The sequence below is a fragment of the Schistocerca nitens genome, chromosome 9 (genome assembly GCF_023898315.1).
Source record: "Schistocerca nitens isolate TAMUIC-IGC-003100 chromosome 9, iqSchNite1.1, whole genome shotgun sequence".
NCBI classification, from domain to species: Eukaryota; Metazoa; Arthropoda; class Insecta; order Orthoptera; family Acrididae; genus Schistocerca; species Schistocerca nitens.
In genome coordinates this window covers 211,408,836-211,423,019 of record NC_064622.1, presented here as the reverse complement: position 1 = coordinate 211,423,019, position 14,184 = coordinate 211,408,836, and the positions used below count along the sequence as shown (strand labels likewise).

Sequence of the window (14,184 nt, the reverse complement as noted above, 5' to 3'; positions counted from 1 at the left end):
GGAATTACATTTAGAGTAGTATCCGACATTGCGTACTTCATATTTATACAATTTTTTGCAGTCTTCGTGTTCGTAGCGAATAAATCATTTATGGTATCCAAGTTGTGATCCAGTCTACTAGCATTCTGATAGGAAAGACTGGTTTGATATGCTAAACTGAAGAGAGGTAGTGGCATGATTCTTCGTTTTATGGAAATCCCTTGATGTAGGTTGTCAATGGTAGGATCGCTTTAATCGTTTGTAGGCACACGAATTCCATTGCAGACAACTACAGATACACAAGCTACATGTTATAAACACCACTGGGGTTTAGAAGTAACCACGAGATAGAAAATTATTTGCGATTGGAACAGCAAATGAAGGAAATGACATTGGTACAATAAGTACCATCAGCGATATACCACACGGCGTTTGCAGAGTATAAACGTAGATATGGGTTCTGTCATATTTCAAGTTATTACGTTTCATTCTAACAACAATATACATACTAATTCGTTAATTCAGTGTTTGCTGGGAGAGAGGAATATATTTCCATTCTGGTAATTAGAAATATACTTTCGCGTTTCAAGAAAAAAATGGTTCAAATGGCTCTGATCACTATGGGACTTAACATCTAAGGTCATAAGTCCCCTAGAACTTAGAACTACTTAAACCTAACTACCCTAAGTACATCACACTCATCCATGCCCAAGGCAGGATTCGAACCTGCGACTGTTGCGGTCGCGCGGTTCCAGACTATAGCGCCTAGAACCGCTCGGCCACCCCGGCCGGCTTTCGCGTTTCATTTCGACTAGAGTGCTTCAGACTCGACACATTTTTCCGGTGTTTTAGCGACGTGTGATCATCGTCTATGTATTTAAGACAAGTGAAGTGAGAGAGTAGCAGGGTGAGGAATCGGTGATTACTGGTGCGGCAGGCCATCAACAAAATCTCAACGACACTGAGATCTGAATCCACTATGGTAAGAAAGATTACCGCCACCGTCGCTCCTACATTTCACGCGCACGACTTATATTCAGAATACCCACCAGCCTAGCCGCAGATCCACTTCACTATCTCGCTGAATTCGGTTAACTGTGTTTAATGTGCTCATTTACATTATCCCGACTTACCGACAATGGAAGCTCATGCGATACTGGTAGGCTGCTGGAAGCTATGAAGCTCTCTTTCAACAATTCAGTGACAATAGTTATGCACCCAGCGTTTCCGAGCTCATTTCGTGGTATATGATGAGTTCTCATCGCAGCTCTTAGAATCTGTTTCGTCTCACACTGAGCAGATGTTTACACTTTTTGGAGTGTATTTATTAAGAATTTCCGGTAAGGCAAGTAGCCGAGAGCCTCTTGCATGTTAAGCTAAAAGATCCAAAATTTCTCTTAGTAACACTTCTTAGAGGATGTGTAGGATATTCACTAGATAAAAGTTTCCATAGCAACTGGTAGCTGGAAGTACAAAACCATACCAGATATATCACTTTCGCCTTAAGAAGGATGAATTTTCACGCAGTTAACTGCAGTAAGATGTGACAACACGACCGCTATTTTACGCAATGGCTTTTTTCTACAGTACAAGGACATTGTAACATAGAATTCTCATGTAACACTGCGGGAACAAGTCTAACAGAGTAAAGTCTGTGAGCTATGCTCGTCGGCCACTTCGACCTATCCGCCTCTCTCCGAATATTGCAACGAGATGGCTGCGGCCAGTTAACTGCAAATTCTGCTTAGGTGACAAAAGATCATACCAGGTGACTGAATAATGCATGCACTCAATGCTGGTAACCTACCTACCTACAGTACAGAAGAGGTACGTGAGGAACAGTAGTATTTGTGTGACAGAATTTATTTCCTTGTAAGTAAAAATCCCGAAACATACTTTCAAGTAGCAAAAAATGCATCTACAAATTTTATTTACGTAGTTAATGACAGTCACATTCTTGAGACAAACTGGAGGTTGGATAAAAACATTTACTGCACGATGGATCATCTATCGCTGACCCGTAAGCCTTATAACCAAGTCTATAACCCGATCTCGTAAATAAGAGTAACTGCGAAAGTGTGGTTACAGGTCTTCTATTTAGTATGAATATTTTTGAAAAGTAATATTTTCAGCTAAATACCCACGTAACTGGGTTCAAATTTCATCACTGAGATTGTGTCAAATGATGGTGACGGATGTGACATAACAAGGGAGAAGGTAAACGATTATGTCTTGACCTTACCTTCCTGCAGGAAGATCTTCACAGTGCTCATTATCTAGTGTAAAAATAAAAAAGAAACAGTTTTACCAACATTTTCCCCAAAAATCTTGTAAGCTTAGAAATCGTCCTGGTTTTGTCAGTATCTATGGTAAGTGGTGCAAGGAGCTTTTCAAAATTCAAGTTGAGAAAGCTAGCCTGAGGTCAGTACTTTCCAAAGAACGAATGGCTGCACTTTTGACTAACCACTGATAGCGATACCTCGAAATGAACAGATCCGGACTCTATTTAGAAAAGTACTGCTAAACGAGAAAGTATAAAAAGTCAATAGAATGTTTTATCCAAAGAAAAAATTAACGATACGTAATCTGAACAACTTTAGGAATTACATACGACTTTATTAAGAGAATATTTCTCTATCGTATTATACACATCTTGTATTTTGACTTACAGTTCCATACATAAAAGTTTTGCAACTTTTTAACTGTTATCAGGATCTTTCATCATAAATTTATTAGTAAGTAACTATTTACTGATGAGTTTTCTTCAGATCTACAATTTACGTAAAGTGCCCTCCGCGACACACCGCTGGGTGGCTTGCGGAGTATAAATGTAAATGTAGACGTTACGCAGTGTAATAGTGTCTAATGTGTAGCACTCAATTATGAAATTAGATGTTACTTTTTGTATTTATGTCGCACGTTTTCCGATGAAAAGTGAAATAATTTCTAAATTAGGGAATTAAAATGCCCCAGTAGCAGTCTAGAGAAAGAAAAGGAAAATTTTATTTTCATCTTTCCATTTAGTTTAATAGAGAGGAAATTTTTATTGATGCTAGAAGAATACACTACCTCAAGTTCTCCAGAATGAGATTTTCACTCTGCAGCGGAGTGTGCGCTGATATGAAACTTCCTGGAAGATTAAAACTGTGTGCCCGACCGAGACTCGAACTCGGGAGCTTTGCCTTTCGCGGGCAAGTGCTCTACCATCTGAGGTACCGAAGCACGACTCACGCCCGGTACTCACAGCTTTACTTCTGCCAGTATCTCGTCTCCTACCTTCCAAACTTTACAGAAGCTCTCCTGCGAATCTTGCAGAACTAGCACTCCAGGCTGTGGCTAAGCCATGTCTCCGCAGTATCCTTTCTTTCAGGAGTGCTAGTTCTGCAAGGTTCGCAGGAGAGCTTCTGTAAAGTTTGGAAGGTAGGAGACGAGTTACTGGCAGAAGTAAAGCAGTGAATACCGGGCGTGAAGGTTCGCAGGAGAGCTTCTGTAAAGTTTGGAAGGTAGGAGACGAGATACTGGCAGAAGTAAAGCTGTGAGTACCGGGCGTGAGTTGTGCTTCGGTAGCTCATATGGTAGAGCACATGCCCGCGAGAGGCAAAGGTCCCGAGTTAGAGTCTCGGTCGGGCACACAGTTTTAATCTGCCAGGAAGTTTCATATCAGCGCACACTCCGCTGCAGAGTGAAAATCTCATTCTGGAAACCTCCCCCAGGCTGTGGCTAAGCCATGTCTCCGCAATATCCTTTCTTTCAGGAGTGTTAGTTCTGCTAGGTTCGCAGGAGAGCTTCTGTAAAGTTTGCAAGGTAGGAGAAGAGATACTGGCAGAAGTAAAGCTGTGAGTTCCGGGCGTGAGTCGTGCTTCTGTAGCTCAGATGGTAGATCACTTGCCCGCGAAGGGCAAAGGTCCCAAGTTCGAGTCTCGATCGGGTACACAGTTTTAATCTGCCAGGAAGTTTCTTTACCTCAAGTTCTATTTGCTTTCACTACAAGCTTTTAAGGATCTCACGAATTACGCTGAACAGATTGAATTGATTGTTCTTTTAATATTTCGCAGTGGAGTAAGATTTCGATATTTATTTCTGTTACAGAATACTATATATGTGATACATATTTTAAGAGACGAAACAACACTTATCCACAATGTACGGTAGTGTGACTTTTTTTTCTTACCAGAAGTGCGTAATAACAAAGTGCAACTAGATGCATCGGGCAGCCTGCTTGAATTTGCGCGAGTGGTGACCGTATTGGATGACTTCATTGTCACTTAAATAGGGAACGGTGTAGCATATAATCACATTTTGTCTTAACTATTATTTCTCTGCACAACCTACCTTGCAATACCCTTGCAAGTTTTCACACCGTTTCTGGTTACTCACTAGTGGACTGGCTAATGGCTGAGACTTAATCTAAGCTCTGAATCATTCGAACCTAGAGTATGGACCACTACGTGTGTATGTGTATGTTTAGGGTACGGGAACATCTAGATACAAGAGGATATTACTTTTGTTACTTTAATGTGTTCTCTTTCTATTTTAGCACCATTATGATGGTGAGGTAAAATACTATTTATCGCAAACAGTCGAGATAACTTCTATCCGTTTTCTGTGTCGTCCTTTGATTTTTCTTTGGAACGAAGTAAGAGAGAATGTCTATTACCTCTGCACGCACGCTTTTCTCTTATGATAGTGGTTTTTCTCAACTGAAAACTATGGTCACTCTTATTACACGAATGAGACATAGTGAAGAAGAAGTCTTACAAAAGTTGCTTGAAATAATGCCATGCAAGCGATGACAACGCTGAGGGTGAACTGCGTCATTGCGATGGGGCTCATGGTGTCCTGGAGGTACGCGACGAACCTGGAAGAGGAAAACGTTTTAAATAACAACATCAAATGAAATGTACTGTAAGTAGGCTGTTTAGGTTTTTTTATTAGTAACGCCACCTCTGTATGAAAATCACTGGCTGTGCTGTGTGCAGTCTGTGGCTGCTTTGCATTGTTGTAATACTCGCCATTGTAGTGTTAGGCAGCTGGCTGTGAACAGCGCGTAGCGTTGGGCAGTTGGAGGTGAGCCGCCAGCAGTGGTGGATGTGGGGAGAGAGATGGCGGAGTTTTGTAATTTGTCATGAACTGCTATATATATGATGATATCAAGGTAAATACATTGTTTGTTCTCTATTAATATCTTTCATTTGCTAACTATCCCTATCAGTAGTTAGTGCCTTCCATAGTTTGTATCTTTTATTTAGCTGGCAGTAGTGGTGCTTGCTGTATTGCAGTAGCTTGAGCAGCGAAGATTTTTGTGAGGTAAGTGATTTGTGAAAAGTACAGGTTAATGTTAGTCAGGGCCATTCTCTTGTAGAGATTATTGAAAGTCAGATTGCGTTGCACTAAAAATATTGTGTGTCAGTATAAGCACAGTAGTGTATAAATTGTTCAAAGGGGACGTTTCATAGTACTTTAGCAAGTTTGATGTAGTCGGTATATATGCATGCGACAATACATTAATAGTATGAAAAACTGGCATGCCAATTCCATTTTCTGAGATTATGCAGTGCTGAATGTATGAAAAAGAGTTAACCGTATGTCACCCTTGTGAGTTATATTTCTGTGAGAAATTAATTTTTATGATTGTTTAATTTGATTACTTTAAGGTTAAGCTTAACTCTGAATAACATAAAGTTCAATGTATTTATATTCAGGATAACCGAGTGCACAGTTTTTAATTTTTTTTTTATAATTTTGTCTCATGTTTCTGAAGTCAACGGTCTTAAAACATTTAAAATTTAATCATCGTTTATGTTAAAGGTGGATGTATGTATTTGTGTACGTATATACGCTCCACACCTCCTCCTAAACCACCAAATCGTTTTCAAAAAAATTTGGTGCACGTATCACTTACTGTCTGGAAAGAACCACTCTACCAGTAAGAAGCAATTATCTCTCCAAGCGGTGATGATAGTACTGAAAGAGCAGCGTAGCTCACCATGCGCAAATAGTGAGACTACATTCATCTGCTATTTGAGAATGAGACTTGGATCTAACATAACATGATTTCAAATATTTACATTTTCTCGCTATAGCTGCAAACAAACTAAGGGAAGGTAAAGGATTTATCACTTACTACAATTTCGCTTTAAATACAGTAAAACAGCAACATCAGATACGATCTTTTAATTTGTTATTTCTTTACTACCATGTCTGTGCAGCCTGAATTGCATACAGTATTTACATATACCACTGAATGTATTTCTCGAGATATGGCTTCATAAACACCGAAATCCATTTTCTCTGTTCATAGAGTAAAACTGCCGAATCATGCATAACGTCTCAGTTTATTACTACTTTACTACTTACTCCATTCGCAATGCATTCCACAGACATTATCCATATATATAACTAGATGTACCTCCAAATGTATGACACTGCATGACGTATCTTTCAGGAGATATGACGCCATAAACATTAAGCTACGTGAAAATGAAACTGCATTACGAAATTCACTGAAGATACTGGTGAAATATACAAACAAATACGTGCGAGATAAGTTAGATGTATATCAAATACATGTGACACGTGCATGATGTAGAGTCAAAAAATAACACACATTAGATTGAATTCCTGAAACAATTGTGGTTAACTCGATAAGTCACACGACATAAGTTAGACGAAAATGTACGAATTTTATTGATAGGCATACCGAAGCGAATAAACAAACAGACATTTCATGAATATACACCACTGACACACACACTAGTAACTGAACGCAAGTAATTTCTCTGACTCTGGCTACGAGATGCAGTTCTGAGAGAAAACAGAATTTTACGACAGCACGCCGTCCTGCGAAGCTGAAACCCTCACCACGGGACACCTAGAGAGCCTGTATACAGAGAGAGTGGCCATAGGTGAAGTTGCCCGTGATTGGGTGATTAGCTTTGCCGCCATTTTCCTGCCAAACGTCTCTCGCGCTTTCTATGTTCGCAGTGCTTTTGAGTTGAATTGAAGCTCAGAGGAGTTTTAGAAAAGATTAAAAGATATTTGAATTATTGAGACTTTTTATGCGTTGTGCATGCATGTTCGATTTAGTTGTATATCGTTTTTAGTTCGTTCTGCAGACGTTCGTAAACGATGCCAGGTTGTGCCGCATTTGGTTTTTCCAATAGATCGAAGGTGGATTTCGCATATTAGCATTTCCACGCAATGAAGAAGGTCACGCAAAACAGGTAGGCCTATTACAACTTAATGCATTTTCAAGATCTTTTTTCTTTAACAGTTTGTGCATACTGGTAGCATCACAAGCTTTTCTGAAGCCAATATCTGACAGTCCTTACTGGAAATGGAAAGTTCCTGTAATTGTTATGCCATGCCCATTCGACTTTGTAGCGTCAGAACACTAGGCATTATTTTGGTTTCAGTATTATCGCCTGACTGTTGACGCAGGCAAGTTGTAAGCACGTTTCCCGCAGTTTTCGTAGTTGCTGAAACATTATTCGTAGTAAATTATTGTAGGTACTCTTGAAGACAGTTTTTAATAGGCCTACTTACTGTGGGGTAGAAGGGATACGGTAGTTATATTTGGTCGTTATTACAGTAGCCTACATTTATCATTACCTGATTTTTGCAATTATTTTTGTTTGTTATCTACGAGAGGTGTCCAGTAAATATATGAAAGAAAGTCGTAAGCAGTTGTTTACTTGTGAAATGCAAAAAGTTTGAAGACGTGACAAGAAGTACTAATACGTCTCACACTTTTTGCATGTCAGAATTAAACAACTGCTTAAGACTCATTCATCTGACGTAATACAGGTACGTAATTTTTTTAGCGTTATGCACTTCTGATACAAAACAAATGCTATACACTATATTTTTTATTTACGTTACTTTCATTGCACTATGTCTAGTAAACGAACTTTAAAGGAGATAAATGCAAATAACGAATAATTATTACAGCCACTGTATCAAATTTTCCTGTGCTGTACGTAGTAGGCTACTATGAGTACATTACAGCAGTAAAGAAAGGTATTTAACGAATGATTTTGCCATATTGTCTTGTGTCTTTGATTCGGTTAGTGTGTACTCCACTACTCCATTACTGGCTATTCAAAAGTCCCGCCCGCAGTTTGGCAGAAAAATGGCCGCCGTATCGTCCGCTTGGCCACTCTCTCCTTATAGAGGCTCTCTAGGGGCACCTGGTGGACACAATGAGACGCCGCACCCAGTGTGTAGGCTGCTGGGAACAGCAGCCCTTCTCCCTACTTTTAACGACGACCTTCGGAAAGCCTTTCTACAGGAACACGGCCGGAGATCGCAGATAAACATCTGGAGAAACTCAAATCAGAACACTGGTGACTCACTGTACCCAACTGTGTTAAACCTGACATGAACGAAAAAGCTGTTTATCTCAGTATTACATAGCAGAAGTTAAACTCTGCCCTACGAAAGAAACGACGGCTGTGAAAGGCTACAAAAACTCGGAAAGGTGAAGTTATAACAAGTACAAACGCCATGGTTGGCCAGGAGGAAAATGCGTGGCCACCAGCTGTGTTATAGGTAAAATGCAGAGTAATTGGCTTCTTCTCTTGTAGAAAATCGTCACGATTTTGAGCAAGGTGACTCGCGCCGTGCTGAGACGATTGCGAGACTCATTGTGAGAACACTTGTTCACAGATTCGTCTTAACTCGTAAGGAGTTAAGTTGAAAAGTCTTGTAGTACAGTGAATCTCACCAAGCAATAACAATTAATGCTTGGGAGGGAGTTGAGGCAACGACGTACTCGCTATTCCTGCCAAATAGCGCTTACCATCCCAATTAACTTAGTTAGGGAAAATAGGAGTCTCGGCTTCACCAAAGACATAGAAAATGTAACAGACTGGTGTTCAACAGTCAAGAGAGATTTAGAATATTCTTGAGAGTCTCTTCGGGTTTGCTGCCGGATCCTAAAATCAACATGACTCGATATTTCGGCGATCCAACTGGTCGCCATCTTCAGGAAAATGTTGCTTCTGCTGATGAGTCCCGCTGAGAACTGACGCCAGGTTGCAAATCGACGTCCTATATAGGCCACCGTTCAGTACAGTTGATTTTAGGATCCGGCAGCAAACCCGAAGAGACTTTCAAGACCTATTACGCCGGGAAGGCCTATTTAATCAGATTTAGAATAGGTTCTCAGTTTCATAGCTCGCACCGACAGCCGCCACTGCTTGCCGCCAATTCAAGGTAATCGCACGCACTCGTGCTACACCAGCAAGCGATATTCAGTTGTCACTAAGAACTGCCGTCGTCTCCTAATTTTCGTACATTGAACCCGGGCCTGTAGTTAAACATATTCACAAGTCTTGTTTAATTAAAGCAAAAACGCGAGATGTCCCATCTAACGGAAAGGACTGATCAGCCACTGTAGAGTTATGAATTCTTGTCATTGTTTACTTCTTTTTGGTTACTCTTTATCGACCCCATTCAATTTGGGTAATCTCATTGTGCATCTTAGCGTAATAGATATCTCTTGCCCGAGTTGTATTTAATTTGTTTGTATTTTTATCGTCCCCAGACATGGTCATCAACCATCATACCACTACAGAACTTTATAACAGGAATTTCGTTTCACAGTTTTGAACACCCAGTATGAATATTTTGGCATCCTGTGCATAATTTTTCTAATATTCCTATGTCATGAAGTCGTACTTATAGTAAAAATAAATCTCAATAACGGATATCGAAGACTTTCACTTTTGATAACATATAGATACGTGTGAACCTGTACATTAATTTCTGTTAGCGATAACGTTTCCTTTGCAGGGAGTGTAGTGGAACCGACATTGAGATCATTGTCTGACTGCATCACTGACATAATCTACACTCTTCTGAACTCTGCATGTGTCAGATGGTATCTTCCTACCTGGCAGGCCGTAGGTTCAACACGAAATTCCTAAAATACTCACAGGGTGTCCTTGGACAACTGGTAGGATGACACATCAGAACGAGTCTCGCAGACGTGTCAGATAATGGGGACCCTGCCAGTATGGAAAATACCATGCTAAGGTGGTCAACCATATGTATTTGCTAAGACAGAGAAAAACATACTCTTAAAAACATTGTATTAAATTTTTGCGTCGTATCAACCAATGGTAAATATTAGTGGCTACTGACAAGTCAATGGGGAGACAGAGACGTGCAATGCACTGAGAGGCGTACGCAGTATCCCCATAGTACATTTGCAGTGCAATTGTTAACTCTAAGTTTTTCTAGCAAATGAACACATAGCTGACACAGCGTTCATAAGTTGATTCTGTCCCAACTAGTAAATCACGGTCGCACAGTCTTGTTATTGTGTCAACTGAATTAGGAACACTAGATAATGGGCGAAGGTAGTAAGTTTAAGAAGTGAGTATGATTGTACAGTCGCATGATTAAGCGAAGTATGGCGCGTCAGTTAAAATTGTAAATACGGGAATCAGAGAGATTAGCAGTGGCAGATTGAGACTTTGACTGAATTGAGACTGACACCCAGCAAGATAACATGCAGGAATCTCAGGACAGAATAACAGACCACACAATACCGCGAGAAATAGATCAAGGTGTGCAGCAGGACGTAAATACCGAGCAACAAGGCGCCTAATGCTGAAGTTCAGGAAGATGGTGAACGTCTCGATATGCAGATCCCATAGTACATATAATAACACCTCCCTCACAACCAAGTACAGGAAATACAAGTCGAAATGTGTGATCACATGGTTCACTGCAGTTAGTTTCGGACAGACACGAGAATGTAATCGCAAAGCGAAGAGTGTTGGAAGAAGAGGTAGTAGGACCCGTTAATCTGTCGGAAATTCTTTAGCAATTAACGTGCACCATAAAGGTACAAAACAGAGAGATGAAACAACAGATACGTGAGCAGAAACCAGAAACAACGGAACAACTGTGTGAGGTCAGACAACAGTTATGTCACATAGAGGAAGAGGCTAAAGAATCCAGAAATGTGATCGAAACTTCAATAATATTTCACACACAATTAAGAACATACATTTACAAGGTCCAAGTGGGCGTGCAAGCATTGCGTGACAAAACACAGACTGGAATCAAAACATTGCGTGGTGACAACAAAACATTACGTGATAATACTCATGGTGAAGTTACGAAGATAACCGAAAAGGTTAATGAAATTAGACGCTAAGCAACAGGCACAGCACGACAAACAGTTGAAGATAGTGTGTTGAAAAAACGCATCACGAAAGCGGTTCTCAAGAGGTACTATACTCGCATCGTGAGACAGGAGCGAAAACGAAGAATCTGTTCGAAAAATTCGGAGAAGAGCTGTTGCAAACTATACAAGAGTTAAGTGATCAAGGTCATGCAAGGTCTGAATCCGTAACAACTTCCTAGTCAATAACACCACCAGGAAGGCAAGAAGTTTCACAAGAAACAAAGAAAAAGATTTCACGTAGAAACGACTCAGATCACAGATGAAAAATAAATTACGCGATATCCGACCACTTACGATACCACAGGCACGTTTCGAAACTTACGAAGAGCAGACGTACCACAAAGACATTGGGTACCGTATGCATACTTCTCGGAATAATGCGGACCACATGATGAAGTGGCAGGAAGTGCAAGGGAGCGAAGGTTACAGCGCAAAGCATACCGACACTCGCGGAGAGCCGATGAAAGAAAGTCATTGCGTTCCATTACAACGACTTCATACATTACTAGGCAAATGTTACGGTGGACGATATGCAATGGATTTACCACAACGTGAAACACTAACACGTGAAATGATCTGGAACAGAAGTGGCGAGGACTCTCGACTTTCGTACGGTACCATGACGAGGTACGATAATGGTCAGTTCCTCACCGTAAGGAAGTTATAGCATTTTCGTGAAGGAAACTCACTGCATACACGAACATTCATTGATCAATTCAGAGTTACTCTATCAGAACATTCGACATTAGCACAAAAACTAGACTTCATATGTGCCCATTTGTCTCGAACAGAACCAGAAACGGTGCAAAATGTAGCATCTATATGTCGATCATACGAATATTTCAGAGATTAGTTTCTCTCACGCTACGGTGAAGTATGAACTACTTCAAAATCCATACTTCGAGAATTCCGGAGAGAAGACCCGTGTAAATTTTTTCGAAGCAGTCAGAAAGAAAAACCAATGTTTGGATGTGCCGTACAGTGAGGGAGAATTGATTAAATTGTGTACCATGAATGTACCACTAAAATAAAAAATATACAGGTGTGTCTGAATTCCTAAGGGACAAACTACTGAGGTCTTTTTTTTGTGGTTTTAGGGCGCACAACTACAATGGTCATTAGCGCCCAGACTAAGTTAGGAATGCACTGCGAGGCACAAGGTTAAAACAGCAACTAAAAGTGACAACACTATAAAAGACATATTAATAGGCATAGGATTAAAAAAACAGCCTAATCAAATGTCCTGAGACAGGTTCGTCAAGTGGATAAAACGAAGAACGTGAGCAGCTGCTCATGGGTCATCCGCTAAAATGGCATCCAGAGTACATGGCAGGCCAAGATCAACGCGCAGTGTATTAAAATTCGGACAGGACGTTAAAATGTGGCGAACCGTCAGCAATTGCCCACATGGGCAGAACGGCACCGGCGCAGCCGTCAGCAGATGGCGATGGCTGAACCGGCAGTGTCCAATTCGTAACCGCGCCATCGGTCCCTAGACCTACACTCCATTTAAAGTAGCTTAATCTGACTTATGCTACGAACAACACACATACCCATGCCCGAGGGAGAACTTGAACCTCCGGCGGGAGGGCCCACGCTAAAGCAACAACAGTCATTAGCAGGACGTGGAGGCAATGACGTGGAAGCCTTCAAAGGAATTTTGAGAGAAGTAGAATTCATATTATCGGAAGATGAGGCAATAAAAAAGCGAAACCAGGATGAAAACGTGAATGAAAGACAGCGAAATGCGCCAAAGATCGCACGAGGGAATGTCAGGTATTACAAAACCGCATGATAACTTGGCGCAGAGAAGTGGCAATAAATTCCAACAGAGAAACGGGTATGGTACGGAACAAGAAGAGGCAACGGTTATCCACACAGGAATGGTAATAACTATTATAGGAGGAATAACGATAATCGCAATGGGTATTGGAGGACAAACCGGCTGACAAATTACCAGCAACGAAACCCGTGTCACCAGGTCGAACATAGACAAGAAGGACCGAAAGAAGAAGTGGAGATAAGGCCACCAAACCCCGATAAACCTTCGAATTGAAGAGAGAGCGGCAAAGACAAGGAGTACAGCGCACCTACTCCTGCAAGCAGCAGCAACATAGTAAGACAAATATGCACCTAATCACGGGATGTGAACAGAACCGCAAACAACAGGTTGGACACGAAGTAGTTGGGAGGATTTGGCAAAAATGGGACTACCAGAACAAAATGAAGCAAGCATAACGGAAGTCGAGATAACAGGTAAAGTAATTAGCATCGCAGAGTTATTTAATACTGAAACTAGGGAGAGCCGATTCCAAGAGGACAACGTACCATCGACAGAAATAAACATTTAGTAACGACAGGTAGTAAATGAGGAAATAGGATGGCAAGGATCAAACAAAGGCAGGATAACAATAACATCATGCTGGGGAGATAGTAAATGGGTGGTTACTGGCGGAGTTATTTGAGGCTGAGACCAGGGAAAACGAACTCAAGGACGATGATCCGCAGTCGACGGAAGCTGAAAATAAATAACTATTGGGCATAGGTTCCAATGTGTACAATGAATGAAAGTTACAGAGATACATCAAGGACATTTAGATGCGACTATTTGGAGTCTACACAAAGAAAGAAAAGGCAAATATAGTTGAATTGAGGTAAGACTACGTTAAATGTGAAGAAGAACTGGTAGAAGAGAGAGAGATAGTGGTCGAGGCATACTTGACAGGAAGTTCGATGTCACAGGTAAAAATCCTAAAACGACTCATACATGATTCATAGAGGGTGCTTTACTGCAGGGAGATGAGGAAGAAAAGTGAAAACCGGTCGAGTTTCAACCAGTTGTGAAGGCCCTGGTAGCAAAAATCCAAATTAAGGTAGTCAACAGGCAGCAGAAGCGAGCTAACCGCGATTTCGGAAAACTTATTAAACCAATGCAATGCTAACGAAGAAATACCGATCTTGAAAACGAAGGAGATTAAAGTGGAGGGTCTCAACAAAAATCATGC

The 14,184-nt window shown here is 40.9% G+C and overlaps 1 protein-coding gene across 1 annotated transcript in view; it reads right to left on the bottom strand.

The window, feature by feature from the left end:
• Positions 1-14,184, bottom strand: part of LOC126203677 (odorant receptor 43a-like) — a 47,041-nt gene that overhangs the window by 20,980 nt on the left and 11,877 nt on the right. The window contains exon 2 of the mRNA XM_049938043.1: positions 4,738-4,837. Coding sequence (XP_049794000.1) covers positions 4,738-4,837 — 100 coding nt within the window. The remainder of the gene's footprint in view (positions 1-4,737; positions 4,838-14,184) is intronic.